Source organism: Bos grunniens, chromosome 8, assembly GCF_055505025.1.
Source record: "Bos grunniens cultivar Pamir isolate PY7600 chromosome 8, Bosgru_T2T1.0, whole genome shotgun sequence".
Taxonomy (NCBI): domain Eukaryota; kingdom Metazoa; phylum Chordata; class Mammalia; order Artiodactyla; family Bovidae; genus Bos; species Bos grunniens.
The window spans coordinates 103,370,216-103,389,409 of NC_141172.1; the positions used below are offsets into that span (position 1 = coordinate 103,370,216).

General features: G+C 46.4%; 2 protein-coding genes across 16 annotated transcripts in view; both read left to right on the forward strand.

Moving 5' to 3' along the window:
• Window positions 1–401: 401 nt before the first annotated feature.
• Window positions 402–9,417, forward strand: ATP6V1G1 (ATPase H+ transporting V1 subunit G1). The gene is made up of 3 exons (XM_086413889.1): window positions 402–563; window positions 5,258–5,358; window positions 8,608–9,417. The coding sequence occupies exons 1-3, from the start codon at window positions 482–484 to the stop codon at window positions 8,779–8,781; spliced, it is 357 nt and encodes a 118-aa protein (XP_086270015.1). The 5' UTR covers window positions 402–481; the 3' UTR covers window positions 8,782–9,417.
• An 8,117-nt stretch (window positions 9,418–17,534) lies between these two features.
• Window positions 17,535–19,194, forward strand: part of TMEM268 (transmembrane protein 268) — an 82,748-nt gene continuing 81,088 nt past the window's right edge. For 7 of the 15 annotated variants that reach the window (XM_086413878.1, XM_086413882.1, XM_086413877.1 and 4 more), the window contains exon 1: window positions 18,170–19,075. The gene's annotated coding sequence lies outside the window, so the exon portion shown is untranslated. Of the gene's footprint in view, window positions 17,675–17,819; window positions 17,954–18,020; window positions 18,139–18,169; window positions 19,076–19,194 lie in introns of those variants that run through there. The other 8 variants (XM_086413883.1, XM_086413875.1, XM_086413880.1 and 5 more) reach the window with 3 other exon arrangements.

The following is a 19,194-nucleotide window of genomic DNA, read 5'->3' on the forward strand; positions in this document are numbered from 1 at the left end:
CCTGCCTCCTAATATATTCTGAGTGCCAAGGCAAGTTTCAGAAACAGGAAGGAGTAAAGCAGTGTGCAGAACAGGAGAAAATGATTTGACCTGGCCCTACTTCTCTGGATCTCAATGTAAGTTTATTGTAAAGGGAAAGGGGGGATTACTGCAATAACGACGTGACAAAACAACCACAAAGATAGAACCAGACAAACGCTAGGCCGAAGCTTGCTCTTGAGACAGAAGACGGTGAAGACAGATGCTGCGCAGGCGCGGTCAAGCCGCTCCACTCTCCCGCCTCCTCCCCGCCCCAAGTCGCAGGGCCCGCAGCGCAGTCAGCTGACGCGGCGTCTCGGAGGTCACGTGACAGTGGGCGGGGCTACGGGCGCAAGCGCAGATTGTGCGCGTCTGGATCAGCTGACCCGAGGGGGCGATTTGGCTGAGGTAGGCCGCAGTCTGCCGCCTCGGAGTCGCCGCTGCCGGCGCCATAGCCATAGCCATGGCCAGTCAGTCGCAGGGCATCCAGCAGCTGCTCCAGGCGGAGAAACGGGCCGCCGAGAAGGTGTCCGAGGCCCGCAAGCGTGAGTTTGGGGTTGAGGCAGCCCGGCGTGGTGCGAGTCCAGGGATTGCGGCTAGGCCGCGAGGGGTGGTAGGTGCATTAGGACCGAAAAACTGCGGACTGGGAGGGGGAGGGGGATGGTTACAGTCGGGGAAGCTTGTGTGACTCGCAGCTCTCCGGATCCGAACCTCTGGAAGTCTTCTAGGTCGCCTGAGAGCTGCGATGTGGGCTAGTAGATAGGGTGTGGAATCAATAATAGGTGGACGACCTTCTTAGGGTCTGGGAGGCGAATAAAATGGGTTATTCCAAACGGAAGTCGTTGTCTCCACCGTTTACCGTGTTACCCAGCCTGGAAACAGCCCTCTTCGCCACGTCTCAGACCCTCTCTCATTCGCCATGTTTAGTCACTCGGCAAGGCGTTATTTGTTCACTTTTCTCCATCTCTGCAGCCAGCATCTTAGTCCAGGACGCCGTTTTCTGAGAAGCCCATAGCAGCCTAGTTTATTAATTCCTTAATACGTGCCAAACGCAGTACGCCGTTCATTTGTGGTCTTTTATTGCAGTTTTCAAAGCCCCAGTGAAGGAAGCAGCTATTGGGTAGATTAATTGCGGCTGAGAGGAGGGCTAGCGTTGAGAAATGAGAGGTTACTAAAGGACTTAATAGGAGGATCGAATCTAATTGTTGAATGGGAGACTTCCTCCCTCCAATTCATTCTTCTCACTGTAGTCAGAGTCATACATCTCAGTTGCCACTCTGATTTCCTCCTATAGTCACCAGACCTTTAGTGTCTGCAGAATAAAACCTAAATTCCGTAGGAGGGTGTAGGAGGTGTTTTTAAATCAGGCTCGCTCGCTCTTCTCTAATCTCTTAGGTATTGCTTAAAGACACGTAGGTTGATATCACCTTCAAGCCTTTGCACAGTTGGTTCCTGATTGGAAAAGCCTTTTCCTAGTTTACTCTCCTTATTCTCAAACACATAGTCTTCCTTCAGATCTTAAAATTTAGGCAATAGTTCTTCCAGGAAACTTGCCCTAACTTGGTGTTTACCCCTCAGACTAGGTTAGACCTCCTCCCCAAATGCCTGTTTCTGTTGTCACAGTGCAGTAACCTGTTTCTTTATATGGCTCACTTACTAGAATAAGCTCCTGGATAACAGGAACTGTGTCTAATTAAACTTTATTTATTCAGTTTCCCATCTGGTGAGATGTTTCTATTCCTATTTTACCCATGGGAAAGTTGGGACCCAGAGAAAAATGATATGACCATACCCTGGGACACAATGTAGCTGGGGTAAAAATACCAAAAACTGGTAATCTCAGTATTCTCTTGATTTTTTTTTTTTTTTAAATCATAAGATTTACACTCTTCACCCATACTCAAGCCTGGCTCTGGTACTTTTTCAATTAGGGGTCATATGATACTTTGTATTTCATTGAAAGAGCTTTTTTTGAGGGGGCTGGACATAGGAAGAAATCTTGTTGCTCTGGTGACTGGAAAGTTCTGTGTTGCTCATGGAGTATTCTCATCATGCCCTTGATGAGTATTTCCAGAATGACTTCTCAGAGTATGTCTTGTGATGGATCATCAGCAACAGAAGTTGTATCTGTTGGGAAATGTGTGAGAATATTTGGGGAAAGTGCAGAAACAGTTACTTGGCATATGGTTAAAAATGATTGAGTGCCTTGGAGGTAGGGGTCGTGATTTACACCTTCCTTTTTCCTGTCAGACCTGGTGCAGGGACTTGTATATCTCCGGTAGCTATAACATAGTGATGGAAAGAAATTGTTTTAAAGGAGTAAATTTATGTCTAATATATATCTCAGGATTTGCAGTAGTTAGGAATAGAATTATTAACACCTACAATTTGAAAAAGTTACTGCCTTTCTTGATCTGTAATCATGGTTGACATGCCCAGTTAGGAATTGGAAAGAGACAATACATGATGCAGTAAAATGGTCCAGCCCAAGTTTTCATGAAATCATTGTGTCATTGGAGTGAAACAGCAATGCTGGCCTGTACATGTAAGGCCCTCAAAAAAACAGAAAAAACCAGAGTTAAAAGAAATTACTTCCTGCTCAAATACTTTTTGGTTTTCTGAGAAGCCAGTCAGAATTGAACTTTGAAGATGTTTGCTGACAGGGAGAGAATGGTTTTCTGTGATTGTGGTTTTCATTCTGTCTGCCCTCTGATGGATGAGGATAGGAGGCTTGTGCAAGCTTCCTCACGGGAGGGACTGGCTGTGGGGAAAACTGGATCTTCAACAGTTAGAACTGGACTTGGGACAACAGACTGGTTCAAAATTGGGAAAGGGATACATTGAGGCTGTATATTGTCACCCTGCTTATTTAAATTACATGTGAGTACATTATGTGAAATGCTGGGCTGGATGAATCACAAGCTGGAATCAAGATTGCTGGGAGAAATATCAATAACCTCAGATAGGCAGATGACACCACCCTTATGGCAGAAAGTGAACAGGAATTAAAGAGCCTCTTGATGAAGGTGAAGGAGGAGAATGAAAGCTCATTTAAAACTCAGCAAAAAAAACTAAGATCATGGCTTCCAGACCCATCACTTCATGGCAAATAGATGGGAAAATGATGGAAACAGTGACAGACTTTTATTTTCTTGGGCTCCAAAATCACTGTGGACAGTGACTGCTTTCATGAAATTAAAAGACACTTGTTCCTTGGAAGAAAAGCAATGACAAACCTAGATAGCGTATTAAAAAGCAGAGATTACTTTGTCTAGTCAAAGCTGTGGTTTTTCCAGTAGTCATATATGGATGTGAGAGTTGGACCATAAAGAAGGCTGAACGCCAAAAAATTGATGCCTTTGAACTGTGGTGCTGGAGAAGATTCTTGAGAGTCGCTTGGACAGCACAAAGAGCAAACCAGTCAATCCTAGAGCAGATTAACACTGTTACTCATTGGAAAGACTGATGCTGAAGCTCCAATACTTGGGCCACCTGATGTGAAGAACTGACTCATTGGAAAAGATCCTGATGCCAGGAAAGATTGAAGGCAGGAGGAGACAGAGAGGACAGAGGATGAGATGGTGGATGGCATCATTGATCCAATGAACACAAGTTTGAGCAAACTCCAGGAGATGGCGAAGGACAGGGAAGCCTGGTGTGCTGCAGTCCATGGAGTTTCAAAGAGTCAGACATGACTGAGTGCCTGGACAACAGTAACAAGAAAATGGTTTACCTTAAGTAATTAATTCGGGAAGCCATGGGAGTTGGGAGTGATTGCAAGTGGTATTGTGAAAATGTGGGGCTACTGTGTAATATTCAGGCCAAGTTAAAATTTGTTGGTTTGGGAAATAATCTTGGCTTTCTTGGCCTCGAATGTATAGCTGATGAGGAGGATGGCATGTGGAGTATTGGAGTAGAGGTCAGTCGGAGCAGATCCTAAGTGGTGGGCCCTAAATAGTACTGGAGAAACCTGGAGAAATACTCCTTGAGGGGCTTAGTCACCTTTTGGTTGTTTTAGACTAGCCTCATTTAGTATTAATATCCTGGGGTTATCACCAGTCCAAAATTCTGTTGTTAATCAGGAGTTGTTGCTGCTGCTGTTGCTTAGTCTGTAAGTGGTGTTTGACTCTTTGCAACCCCACAGACTGTAGCCTGCTAGGCCCCTCTGTCCAAGGGATTTCCTAGGCAAGATCAGGAGGTGGAAGGTTAAATTCAGTTTCATTCATCTACATGGACTGTGTGGGATTTGGGCAGTTGATATGCAATGAATTATAAGTTTTCTTTTATTTTTTAATTCTTTTTAAAATTTTAATTGGAGGATAATTGTTTTACAGTGTTGTGTTGGTTTCTGCTGTACAACAGCATGAGTCAGCTAGAAGTATACATATATTCCCTCCCTCTTAGCTGCCCTCCCAACAGCTTGCTTTTAAGATGCAGAATGTCTTTCACTCTGAATTAAATAAGTGTTCAGACTGATTGCCTAGGACCTCCCACCCCACCCCACCCCCCAATTTGTGTATCTGAGAAGTTGGACAGAGAAACTTACTGATCTTGTGGTCCATTTTCATAGAGACTCTGACAGAAGCTAGAGAGTTTTCCCAGCTGTCTGTTAAACTATGCTCTTCTAGAAACCAGAGCCTCTGTGTTTCCTCACTTAGATGTTTGTACAGTCTTATGCCCAGGGCTCCATATCTGAGAAGAATTCCTTCTCAGAACATTTCTTGCTTATTTCCTTGCGCACAGGCATGGATGTTAGTTTCCAATATTACATCATCTGTTTCATTAGTTACAGTTTAGGTTGACGTCCTTTGGGAGCATATTAGCCGCCTCGGTAAGCTAGCTGAGCTCTGATTGTAATGAGCAGCATATTAAGTGTTTACTTCTCAGGGAGAGAATTCCCCAGATGGCTTATGTCGCCCATTTTATGTTGATTCTTAGTAGTTGAGGTTGAGAAAATATTCTGGCACATTCCAAAGTGTTTTGCATAATTTTTACAGTCTGTTAGTATAGAAGGTGGTCCTTTTTATCAAGTCACTTCCCAGTGAAGTACAGTCTAGTTAAGTACAGGAGGCAGGAACCTCTACCATTGGTTAGCTCTCAATTCCCTTTCTCCCTCTTCCCTACACGTGTCTCTTGAGACTGTATCTTCAAACTTTTGTCACTGTTTATGGTTAGAATTTACCATCTCAGTCTCTGCTTCCTCTTCTTCTTGTCTGTTAACCACTTCCTTTGAAAACAGGAAAGAACCGGAGGCTGAAGCAGGCTAAAGAAGAAGCCCAGGCTGAAGTTGAACAGTACCGCCTGCAGAGGGAGAAGGAGTTCAAGGCCAAGGAAGCTGCGGTGGGTCCCGTGAATTTTCATTATTGCCTTAGTTTCCTGAGGCTTCCTTCCTCTCCTTTTCCCCTTAGGCTCCCAAAATAGCATAGCTCAGCAATTCTGATTCTGGTAAAAATTTGAAAACTGGGTTATTGGATACTTAGGCAGAATCCCTCAGGATGATTAGTTTTTAACATTTGAATTCTAGTCTTCACTTAGATAAATAATGAAATTATTAATAGATATTAAATATAGATAACTTTATGGAGATATGTTATTTAATATATATTAAATGTAGATAATATTAAATATCTTTAGATGGTGAACGTGTGCCAGATGCAGAGGATCAGCTGCGAACAGAAATAGACATGGTCCTTAGCTTACAGTCTGGTGGTCAGGGACACTCAGTAATAAAACACAAGTCACGCAAATGGACAGCTGAAGAGGACTGCGATGGTCATAAACATGAATTCCATGGAGCCCCGCTTTAGTATAGATAGTAACTTACCAGTAGAGGCTAGACCACGATGCACGTGATGCATATAATAGTAGTACAGAAACAGATCACAGAAGGTACAGAGGAAGCAGGGGGATTAGGGAAAAGGTAAAGGATGGAAGAGGCTTTATAGAGGAAAAACCTCCATCTGGACTTTTGGATACAGGTAATAGAAAGCAGCTCAAGCTGGTTTAAGCAAAGTGGAATTTGTCAACCTACATGATTGGAAACCCAGGTAAAGACTGAGTTCATTTTGATCTATGAGCTTAAATAATGCTTTCAGGGCTACTTCCATCTCTCCTCTCTGCCTTTACGGGCTTCATTCTCAAGTTCTTCATTGTGGCCTACTAGATCCAGGTATACACCCTCCCAGGTCCAAGTCCAGATTAAAGGGTCATGCCTCTCTCTTAGTAAGTAGCCGAAGTTTCGTTCATCTTTGCACTGGGCAGTGACTGCTATTTAAACTTAAAATGAGTCTGGGTCTCTTACTCATGAATTGGTGCTGTAAGTTGTCAGACTGCCCACAAGACAGTGTAGAAATAGGGGTGGCCATCTTGTCCTATTATTGCATTGAAGCTACCATTGCTGATAGTGATGGCCTCGTGCATGAGATGAGTTTTTCTAGCCGTATTCCATTGTAACTGCTGCACTTTTGTGACTTCTGAGGTTTGCTGTATAGTTGACATGTTCATAGAATAGAGGTAGTGGATTTTTCCGGCCCCCCCCCACCCCATTGAGTAAGGATTATGGACTTTTAAAATATGGGTAGGCGGCTGAGCCAACGATTATGAAATGCTCCAAGGTATTCCTACAGTATGAACAGTGATAGTATGAAGAGCCCTACATTTGAATCTCTGCCTGTTCACGTGAACCTTTTTGAGTGAAGGAATGTAATTAACATATGTAATGAGGTGACAGCAGCTTAGGTGTTGGAAAGGGTCAGGCACAAAAAAAGTGATGCCTTAAGAACCTGATGGGTCACATTCTGATAAAGTAGGTGCAACAGTTAACAATGAGAAGACAGTAAATGAAAGTTTATCACTGTGTGAAGTTCTAAATAGAAACTGAAGAGGTAAGACATCAGTGCACCAAAATTTCAAGCAATAAAACAGCAACAGTGAGAGGATAGTTCCCCTTTCACCCAGACCTGCAGTCCTCAGAGATAACCACTGTTAACAGTTTCTTGTGTATTCTTCTAGAATGTCATGTGTTCATAATACTGGTGAATCCACTGCTGAAGTGCTAAAACATTAACTAGTCATAGTAAAACTGTATATTCCTCCTAAATTGCATCTCCCTAGTGTTAAAATACAGAGACATTACTTTGTCAACAGAAGTTCCTCTAGTCAAGGCTATGGTTTATCCAGTGGTCATGTATGGATGTGAGAGTTGGACTATAAAGAAAGCTGAGCACCGAAGAATTGATGCTTTTGAACTGTGGTGCTGGAGAAGACTCTTGAGAGTCCCTTGGACTGCAAGGAGAGCCAACCAGTCCATCCTAAAGGAGATCATCAGTCCTGGGTATTCATTGGAGGGACTGATGTTGAAGCTGAAACTCCCAATACTTTGGCCACCTGATGCGAAGAGCTGACACATTGGAAAAGACAATGATGCTGGGAAAGATTGAGAGCAGGAGGAGAAGGGGACGACAGAGGATGAGATGGTTAGATGGCATCACCGACTCAATGGACATGTGTGTGGGTAGACTCTGGGAGTTGGTGATGGACAGGGAAGCCTGGTGTGCTTCGGTTCATGGGGTCACAAAGAGTTGGACACGACTTAGTGACTGAACTGAACTGAGTGTTACTTTTTAAGAGGTTTTGTTTTTTTTTAAATACCACATATATCTCTCCCTTTTAAAAGTGCACTAGGAGATACTACTAACCACGAGGCCTCAGTGGTTGGGTCTTCAGGTTCATTTCAGTCTCTGGTTAAGGCTGCACATTAGACTCTAGAGAGAAGTGACTGTGTCCCTCTCCGGGATAATTTCCCAGGAGTGGAAATGCTGTGCAGTTTGTTTACCTTTTGTTCAATGTTGAAAAGTCAGCCACCCAAGTTGACTGTATCAGCTTCTGCTCCCACAAACCATGGGAACGCTGACTTCTCACATGCTCTTTGGTCACAATGTTACATTTCCTGCTGCTGATCATTATATTTATGATGAAACTGGGTTTCTTCAAAAGTCTGAAGTCCGTCAGTTCAGTCACTTAGTCGTGTCCGACTCTGCAACCCCATGAACTGCAGCAGGCCAGGCTTCCCTGTCCATCAACAACTCCCGGAACTTGCTCAAACTCGTCCATCGAGTAGGTGATGCCATCCGACCATCTCATCCTCTGTCATCCCCTTCTCCTCCCGCCTTCAATCTTTCCCAGCCTCAAGGTCTTTTCCAGTGAGTCAGTTCACATCAGGTGGCCAAAGTATTGGAGTTTCAGCTTCAGCATCAGTCCTTCCAATGAATATTCAGGACTGTTTTCCATTAGAATTGACTGGTTGGAACTCCTTGCAGTCCAAGGGACTCTCAAGAGTCTTCTCCAATACCACAGTTCAAAAGCATCAATTCTTTGGTGTTGAGCTTTCTTTATAGTCCAACTCTGACCTCTATACATGACTATTGGAAAAACCATAGGTTTGACTAGATGGACCTTTGTCGGCAAAGTAATATCTCTGTTTTTTAGTATGCTGTCTGGGTTGGTCAGGAAGCTGCTTATTAAAAGTCTGAAAGCTGCTTATTAAATGTTCATCCTGATGTTCCCTCTGTTGTCATTCCCCGAATCTAGGCTCTGGGATCCCATGGTAGTTGCAGCACTGAAGTAGAGAAGGACACCCAGGAGAAGATGACCATCCTTCAAACCTACTTCCAGCAGAACAGGGATGAAGTCTTGGATAACCTCTTGGCCTTTGTCTGCGACATCCGGCCGGAAATCCATGAGAACTACCGCATAAATGGGTAGAGGCAGAAGAAAAGTGCCTATTGCGTGGATTGGCGTTTTGAACGCCTTCATGGAACATGAGGCTTCATTTAGCAAGGCTTGAGTTACATCTTACGAAAAGGCATTAAATTATTTCTGTATATTATATAGTAGGTCCCTTCACTTTTTGCAGAATCTCCAACGTGGATTCTTTGTACAGGCTTGGAGCTTATCCAAAGATGTATCTTTTTACCTCATATTTCTTAGAAATTTAATGGATATATGTTGTCTGTTTTCTATGCCTTTTCTCTCAAGCAGCATATTATCAACACTGACTTTTTCTTTCTTAGATAGTTCTTTAAAACCCAATTTTCCTAAGAAAGAAAGGGATTAAAGCATTTTTTTCCCTAAATCTTTCTTGAAGGTCAGGGGCTTTATCTATGAAAAAGTAGTAAATAGTCATTTGTAACCCATGTTAAACAACAGCCAGCCTTAAAATAGTCCTTTCCAACTAAGGGTTAGAACAATGGGTCCTAGTGTTGGGCTGCTGTTAGTTTCTCTTATTCACACTTACTAGGTGGTAGAATTCACTAACTTGTTACATTTTACTACTTGTGTACTGATACTGTACTGATAATCATTTAAAAGTAAAGACTGTTGTGCGTTTTCCTCCTCTCAGCTGCATGCTCTTTGATAATGCAAAATGTGCTTTGACCCAGATGTTCTTTGACCCAGAATTTCACTAAGGAAATTAGTACATGCATCACACACACATTTGCGTGCATACTGAGAAAATATTCACGGTATGCACCTTAGCAGGAAGGAAATCACTTGTGACTTCATCCAGCAGCTGTTTTGAAAAACAGCAGTCAACTAGTAAGTCTGAAGTTTGCCTTTTCTCGAGAGCCCCCTGTTCTGGGGCAGCCTTGTATTTCCTTATTGGTGGGCTAAATGCTTAGTGTGGAACCTAAGGTAACTTCACACTAGCACTTAAGAATTAGATGCCCCCAACCCACTGTAGTGGAGATGGTAATGGCAACCCACTCCAGTATATTCTTACCTGGAGAATCCCATGGACAGAGGAACCTGTGGGCTATAGTCATGGGGTCGCAAGAGTCAGACATGACTTAGTGACTAAACCACTACCGCCAACCCACTGTAAACTGATAGTCTTTGGCGGGCAAGATAATTTCTGGTAGGTGGAAACAATGGAAAGAACATCATCCTGAAACTAAAGGAGAATTAGATGACCTTTTAAAAATGTATTATTTTTGTTTACCCCGGATGGTTTGTTCTCTGGGCGCTTCCGTCTCCAGTTGTTGGTCCCTTTTTATAGAGTTCCTCATAAGAACTTTCCATATGAGCGTTCCTGTTTTTTGGTGTTCAAGCATTCCAGTAACTGCTTGTCAGGTGAGCGGTGCTGACCAGATTGGAGTCCCATCCTCTGCCTGCTTGACCTTGATTATCATGGGACACGGTCCTCTCAAGCCATGTTCTCAGCCTCCGTTTTGCAGCAGTGTGCTGCCTTGCTTTCCAGTCTCTTGCTGGTTCCTCCCCTTTTCCTGAAGTCTTGTTCTTGGATGTCTCTACATCCATTTCCTTGTTGAGACCATCTACATTTCGTGGCTTTAATATCATCTATATTGAAGACCCAAATTTATATCTCCAACTGAAGACCCAAATTTATCTCTAACTTACCTCCCCTGAACTCAGAATTCTCAGATTGCTTATTTGATGCTTTGCTTTGACATCTGATAAGCATCTCCACCCTAACTAATGTGTCCCAAACAGTACCTGGATTTGTTAGGCCTTTACTCCTGGTATGGTTAAAGAGAGAACTCCAAGCCTCTACCTAACTGCAGATACAGATTTCCCAAACTGGAGGACTACCAAGGAGAAACGTCGTGTGTTCACTAGTTAAGACCCAGTATCTTCAACTTGGTGTCCACCAGTATTTTCACCCTGAATCTGTAGGGTTGTACTTCCCTGACTGCTTGACTCTTAACCTTCCAGTTACAAGCAAAAGGGGTGTAATCTAGGCTCACAAGATGAGACACGAACAGAGCTTGGTGCGTGAACTAAGGGACAGGAGCCTAAAGAGACTGAAGAAGGAACTGAATGTAAAGTGAGCAGAAAAATACTTGGCTGTAAGGGGAGAGAGCAAACGGGTGCCCAGTGGCTGTTGGGGGAGGTGGTTTGAGGAAGGCGATGGCAGGTTTAAATGCTTGTGGGTGAGGGGACAGAAGGAGGGAGACTGGAGATGTTCCCGGGTGGGGAGAGAGCCCTGAGGGAGGCCAAGAGACTGGCAATCTTGGTTGTCAACCTTGACCGTACCCAGCAAAAATGGTGCCTGCCCCGGCCCCTCCCAGGCAGTGGAACTGGTCTCTGGGAGTGGGGTCTGGAGTAACATTTTAAAAAATTTCCCTTTGGGGACTTCCTTGGTGGTCCAGTGGTTAAGACCCCACACTTCTAATGCAGGTGGTGTGGTGGTCAGGGACTAAGGTCCTGCGTGCCAGCTGGGAAGTGTGACCAAAAATAAATTTCCCTTTGGAGGTGTGACTTGAGAAAGTAGCATCTGGTAGGTTCTTCAACCTCAAAGACACGCAGATATGTTGGTTCTGATGTAGAATGAACCTCAAGACATGCCGAACAGTGTGTGGTTGGTTCTCATTGAGAATGAAAAGCTAAACACACCTGTATTTCCATATGCAGAGCATATGACTGGTGGTTATACGCTGCTGGTTAATAGTGACTATCTCAGAAGGTCTCAGCTGTGGGAGAGTTACTTTCAGTACACTTACCCATTGGGGTGTTCAGCAGTGTCCTTGACCTGTACCCACTGGCTGCCAGTAGTAACCCCTTCAATGTAATGACCAAAAATACCTCCAGACATTGTCAGATATCCCTTGGGGTCCAAAACCACCCAGCGGACAACCACTTAACGACAGGAGAATTACTGAATGTTCCACACGATTCCTGGGACATTGTACGCACCAACGAGCATTTCCTAATTTTCTAAAAAATGCTGCTTTTCTCATCCTTGATTATGTCAAGTCTAATAATAGCTCTAAGTGGTACGGATTGGATGTTCTCTGAAGTCTCAATGGCTTAATACAACAAAGATTTATTTTTTATAATGTCTGATACAGGTTGGGGGACCAGGCAGCTGTCCTCCATACGGTGACGCAGTGATTCCGATTCCTTCCACTTCGTGGCTCTATCATTTTAGCACATGGCTTCCATGATCCCTGAGACAAGGGAAGGAAAAGTTAGCAAACAGGCAGCTCTATGCTTTGGTCCTGAAATAATACGTAACAATTGTTTTCAGCTCATTTATGCATGTCAGGCCCAGGAGCACACCTGACTGCTAGGGAGGCTAAGAAATAACCAACCTGTGGTTATTTGGTGAGTAAAAACTCTCTGCTGCAAATACTAACTAGCTTCCTCCATGCCAGCTAGTGACCATGTGAATTATCAATGAGCAGTAATATTTTGAAAGACATCTTTTTTCTCTTGAGTAGCAGGCCTGAACAGTGGGTTTAAAATATTAAGTAAACCATGTTGTAAACAAATGTGCTGTTGCCCAGACTTTGCTGTTCCATTAGAGCACAGGCTGAGTAGATGTAGCACAACTCTTAAGGGTCCTAAGATTTCTAGAATGGTCAATGAACACTGGCTTCAACTTCAAGTTACCAGCTGCATTAGCCCCTAGTGAGAGAGAACCCGTCCTTTGGAAGATTTGAAGCCAGGCACTGGCCTCTCTCTGGCTATGAAAGTCCGAGGTGGCATCTTCCAACAAAAGGCTGTTCTGTCTACACTGAGTGTTGTTAGTGTAGCCACTTCCACCCATTATCTTAGCCGTATCTTCTACATAATCTGCTACAGCTTCTACATCAATTCATATATTATGGAGATGGCTTCCTTCCTTAAACCCCATGAACCAATCTCCACTAGCTTCAAAGTTTTCTTCTGCAGCTTCCTCACCTCTGTCATCCTTCACAGAATTATAGAGTTAAGGCCTTGCTCTGGATTAGGTTTTGGTTTAAGGGGATGTGGCTGATCTTCTATCCAGACCACTCCAACTTTGTCCAGGGAGTTCCCTGGTGGTTTAGTGGTTTGGACTCTGCACTTCCACTGCAGGAGGGACCTGGGTTCGATCCCTGGTCGGGGAACTAAGATCCTGAAAGCCACATAGTCAATAAAAAAAAAAAAAGCAACATTCTCCAGTTAGCAGTAAGGCTGCTTTGTTTCTTATCAGTTCGTGTGTTCATTGGAATAGCACTTTTCTTTAAGAACTTTTTCTTTGCATTCACAAGTTGAAAACTGGCACAAGAGGCCTACCTTTTGGCCTATCTTGGCTTTCAACATGTCTTCCTCACTGAGCTTAATCATTCCTGGGTTTTGACTTAAAATGATAGACGTGCAACTCCCCCTTTCATGTGAATACTTAAGAGGCCACTGTAGGGTTATTTATCTGCCTAATTTCAATATTGTGTCTTGGGGAATAGAAAGTCCAAGGAAAGGGACAGAAATAGGGAACACCTGTTCAGTGGAACCATCAAGACACACATTTATTAATTTTGCCATCTTATATGGGCCTGGTTCTTAACACCCCAAAACAACAGTAACATCAGAGATAATCACCGTAACAAATATCATAACAAAAAAGCTTGAAATACTACGAGAATTAGCAAAGTGTGACACAGGAGACATGAAACGAGCAAATGCTGTTGGAACAATGGTGCCAGCGGACTTGCCTGACACGGAGTTGCCACAAACCTTCAATTGGGGAATAAAAGGCACTACCTCTGAAGCTCAAAAAGATGAAGCCCAATAAAAAGAGGCACCTTGTGGGCAGATCTTTAGGAGCAGGAGAAGCACACTGTTTACTGAAAGATTTGGTCAGTAATTCAGGGAGAGAATGCTGCCGAATCATGTCAACATGTATCTTCTTTGGCTTTTAAGAAATTTCAAATTACACTGACTGGCTCCTGGGTCAAGTGTGAATTCAAGGCCATGTCTGTGGAGATGGGGATGAATGGGCTTGGAGAGTTGGGGCAGACAATTCCTTTTTTTTTTTTCTTTTTGAAAATAAAAGGGTAGAGTGGCAGCATTTTAGACCAGATGACAGTTGTTGAAGATAAGAATAGAACAGAAACTACGCTGGTGGTTCTGAGATCATGATTGGGTTGTCTACTATGTCTTACAGGGTTTTTAAAATTATGAAGATGGGACAGTTGAAATTTCTCGTTAAAAGCCAGGTCACCTTCAGTTGCCTTTCCCTCCCCTCCCCTTGCCAACCAGATGCCAGTCCTCCCTTTTCAGGCCCTGCCCCACCTCGTTCCCTTTGTACCTGTCCGTGCACTTGCCTCTACCCACAGTGTCAAGACAGATCCCTGACCCCGCAGGTGACTGGCAGCCTTATGATGAAAATTCAAAGTATCTCTGCTGGTTTTGACCCAGTTTCCTGACAGATAGCATATGACTTGTCTATCTGCACGCTGCTGACAGGGATGGTGGTGTGTTTAGCCCCAAGCTCTCACATGCATATCTTGTAGCGGAGAACTCACTGAGAGATGTGACTCCAGGATCTAGAATCAGTGTAGTGGAGCCAGGAGCAATAGAACTTTCTGTGGGACTTGCTTGTGGAAATACTTTTTTCAGAGCGCTCTAATGAGTGGCTAAGCCTAAGACTTGAACCCAAGTCTGTCTGACGTCCAGCCTGAATTGCTGTATGGCTTAGTATGTTCAGGCCATGGCTGTGTTTCAAGCAATGCGTTTCTAAAAGAGAAAGTCAGTGACTCTACAACTGGCAGACCAGTCCCAAAAACAAGATCTAATTTTTGATCTTTGCCTTTTTACTTACTTATCCCACGGCTCTGAGGTGCTCTCCTGTGCCGTCTGCTGCCACACGTGAAAATTCTGCCAGGCTGAGAAGTTCCTTCTTGCTTCACCAAAGTTGCCAGATAGTTGGCAGCTGGCCTTCAGACACGGGCCTGTAACTCTCACCCACATGACGGAACAGAATGGGGCAAGTGCTGAGTAAGGGTGGCTTTGGCTGGGGTTTGTGGTTATTTGGATTTATCTGTAGTTGAAGCCCTGATGAGTTCATTCATAGCCATTCATTCACCAGTTCAGATGCATGTAACCCTACTGGGGGCCCGCTCTTGAGCACGGGCAGAAACAGCCCTGTGCTCCCAAGGCTGATTGCTTTTTGGGAAAGGGGATCTTGAAGAATGACCGTAGTGTGTGCTAGGTGTGGCCACAGATTAATCAAGAGTGACCGTGAGAACGCGGGACTGGCCTGGGCTCAGGACAGGAGAGGGCTCCTAGAAGAAGGGCCCTTTCAGCTGAGGTCTGAGAATGTGTCAGTTAGCCAGGCCAGGAGGTGGGGATGAGGTTTGAGGCATCTCTCCCAGAAGGAGAAGGATGGCAACCATTGAGAACCGAAACTGAGAGAGCACGGGTGTAGGAGGAACTGAGAGATGGGGTCACTGTTCTTGGAGCTTAGGGTTTTCAGAGGTTATCAGTCACCTTTCACTGGATTTCACTGGATTTTGGACTTCCCAGGTGGCTCAGTGGTAAAGGATCCGCCTGCCAATGCAGGAGACACAAGAGTCATGGGTTCGATCCCTGGGTTAGGAAGATCCCCTGGAGGAGGAAATGGCAACCCGCTCCAGTATTCTTGCATGGAAAATCCTGTGGACAAAGGAGTGCGGGCTACAGTCCACGGGGTTGCAAAGAGTTGGACATGACTAAGCATGCATGCACTGGATTTCATTCATTTTTCTCCATTCTCCACAGAGCCCCATTCCCTCACACTGGAGTGCCAGGCCGTGCCATGTGCTGTGGTTTTGGAGATGCAAAAGAATTGCCCAGAAATTCAGTTCACTTTTACTGAGCACTTCCTGCTAAGCACCTCACCATTTCACTTAATTCTTAAAACCTCTCTATTTAGCAGACATTCTTCTTTTATAAATGAGGGAATTGGAGCTCAGAGAGGGGAACTGGCCCGTGCAAGTTCACAGGCCAGTGAGTGGTGGAGCCAAGCCAGGCAGTTCCAAAGGGCCACGTCCTTTGTGCCTCCCTAGCAAAGGAGATGATGTGTCAACATAGAAGTTCAAGCTGGAACAACAAGCAGTGAGAACGCAGAGTGACAGTAGCCCGGCAGAAAGCGCAGGAGGACGGTATCTGGCTTCATGGAGAAGGCAGGCCTTGCTGGAGTGGCAGGAGTGAGTTAGGCGATGACCAGGCCACACACCGGTCCAAGGTTCCCTTTCAATATCTTATCAGCAGGTAGGAAAGCTCCAGCATTCCATGACTCCTGCTCTCGTGCCCCTACATTGTGCTTACAGAAATTACGCAAAATAAACATCTTGGATCTTGTATGTCTTGCTCAGTGGTGCCCAGAACAATGCGTGCCACTCAGCACACACCTGACGTCTATCCGTTGATGAATAAACCAATGAACTTCATTTTTAGTAGCCTACTTCCTAGATCCTCACCTGCCTGGTGAATGAGGGCAGCATGGCTGCTTTATTCCTCAGTCACTGCTCATGTCCCCAGGCACTCCTTTGCCTCTGGCAGAGCCCAAAGCCAACTAGGTCCTGTGATCTGAGAAAGTGAAGTCATTTAGTCCTGTCCCACTCTTGGTACCCCATGGAGTGTATGTAGCCTACCAGGCTCCTCTGTCCATGGGATTTTCCAGGCAAGAGTACTGGAGTGGGTTGCCATTTCCTTCTCCAGGGAATCTGAGAGGTGATCTGAGAGGCCCCTAGCAATTTGGCAGTATCTGTTGAAATTAAAATTGCAACTAACTCAGCAAGTCCACTTGTAGATACGCAGGCTGTGGCATGTACACAGCATGGTGGCTATGACCATATGAGGAAGGCTGTTGAGGAAGAGTGGGAACCCTTTACATGCCCACCACTGGTGAGGGGCAAGGGAAAAATAGCTCTATTCCTACAAAATAGAGCTTCCCTGGTGGCTCAGCTGGTAGAAAATCTGCCTGCAACGCAGGAGACCACTTGCAGCAGAGGAGACGCTGGTTCAATCCCTGGGTCTGGAAGATTCTCTGGAGAAAGAAATAGCAGCCGACTCCAGCATTCTTGTCCGGAGAATTTCAGAGACAGAGGACCTAGTGGGCTACAGTACATGGGGTCACAGGGAGTCTGACTGAGTGACTAACACACACCTACAAAATACGGAAGTGTCTTATGTACCCCCTTAAAAACAAACCAGAGTGGAGTGTTCTGGAATGAGGTGAATGCCAAGGAACTCAGCTGAAAGAAAAAGCAAGAATAGAACAGATTCCCTTCTGTATAAATGCACAGTGTACCCCACCCGTCCACAAGCCGTCTACAGAAACCTCAGGGAAGGAGGTACTTTTCACTGTAGACCCCTTGAAATCCCGAGTGATGCAGGTGGGGGTGGTGGCCACCGTCATTGGTCCTGCAGTTATGTACATTTCACACAGATTATCTCGTTAACGCTTCATATAATCCCATGAAGCAGAATAATTTGCTTTTGTTTTTAACAGAAAACTAAGGCACAGAGAGGGAAAACTCTATACTCAAGATGATCTAAAAATCGGAGACACTTGGCTGAGAGCTCAGGGAGCCTGATCCCCAAACCGATGCTCTTAATACAATGCACATGTAATTTTTCATTAAAAAACAAGTCCCTGAGGAATTTCTGGTTCCTAATATTGCTTCATCCATCGGGTCCCATGATTGTCAGACGCGGGCTGGACCTCAGACGCAAGCCGCTGCTCTCAGGATCCGGGGACCGAGGCTCAGAGCTGGGCGTAAACTCATCCCGGCCCGGGATCTGGTCCCCCCACCCCACCTCCCCGAGAGCCCCAGAAGCAACGCACGTGGTCGGCGAGGGCGGAGGCGCTTCCCCGCGCCCCGGGAGGGAGCCCGGCTGATGAAAGGTAGCTCCCAGCTCGGTTCCGACGCGAACCTGCTTCCCTCTAGGCCCGGAGGCGAGCCCTGCGGGCGGCTCCTCCCGGTGGGGTGACCGCGCGGGGCCGGCCCGGCCCGGGGGCGGGACTCGGGAGGGCGGCGCGGGCGGCAGGCGGGGCGCGGGCGGCGGTGCCCAGAGGCTGCGGCGCGGTGGGGCGGCGGTGCCCCCGACCTTCCGCGTCCCGGGGGGGCGGTGGTGCGGGCGGCGGCGCGGGCGGCGGCGCGGGCGGCGGCGGCGGCGCGGACGGGTGAGTGTGCGCGGGCCCGGGGCGCGCGGCCCTGTGTCTGCGCGGGCGCGGGCGCGGGCGCGGGCGGCCGCGAGTCCAGATTTCAGCCGCGCTGCCGCCTGGGTGCCCCGGTCCTGGCCTGGTGTGGGCGCCGAGGGCTGAGTTTGGGCCCCTGTTGTGCGTGGGAGCGTTCTCCGGCGGCCCTTGTGAGGGGGCGGGGGAGGGCGAGAGGGGCGGGGGGCTGATTTCGGGGGTGGAGGGAGGCCCAGGGGCAGCAGACCCTGGATCAAGACTCAGCCGCCCAGGCCGAGGCCAGAGGTGGCCGAACATCCCCTGTCCGATCGAGCTTGGTTCCTTTGTGGCTCCATCCCCCAACCTGGCTCCTTGACCTTGGATGGTTCACTTTCGTTTCTGGGTCTTAATTTTCTCACGTGTAAAATGGAGGGCTTGGAGCTATTGTCTCTGAAGGCTTTTCCACCCCTAAACTTCTGTGACAGACCCTCCATCACGGCCCCTTGTTGGGACTTTCCAGTTTAACAAAACAAAACTTGACTTGTGAAAACTGTAGGATTCCCCCGTCCCCCCAGCAGACACACACACACACACACAACTCAGGGAGGCGCTTGGGGCTCTTCTGGGGATGCTGGGCACTCAGTGTCTGCAGAAACGGAGATTTTTGCAGAGGTTTGCTACCCAAATCAGAAAGATGGATAATTGGAAGGTCTGGTTAAATGGAATCAGCAAGGGGAGTTAGGAAGCTGGGGAGTGGATGGCCAGTTAGTTTGAGGAACTTCAGGGCTGGGCTCACTCCCTGCCTGACTCCATCCTGGTGTCTGACCTCGCCCCCCCCTTGTCCCGTTAGGGCTAGTGTAGAGCTGGAGAGGGGGTGGCAGCTCAGAATACACTAATGGGTGATGGGTCAGCACTTGCCCTTGGCCAACACCCCTCCTGCCCTCTGCAGCCTCCAGTTTGGATGAAAGGCTACAGGGTGAGAGCAGAGGCCGCCTTGATTGGCCCCATCCTGCCCTCTGGTTTGTACCTCTCCCTACTTGGCAGTTCCTTCTCTCCCTCCACCTTTGCCAAGCCAGGATCCTCCTTCTGTGCTCTGAGAAGCCTCCAGAAGAAGTCTTCCCTCAATCCAAGGTACTGCCCGCTCCCTCTGACTGCCTTCTCTGATCATTGTCTGTTTCTCTGTTTCTTGTTTCTCTTTCTCTGAGTTTGTCTTTTCTACCAGATGGTGGTACCCATCAGAGAGGGCTGAA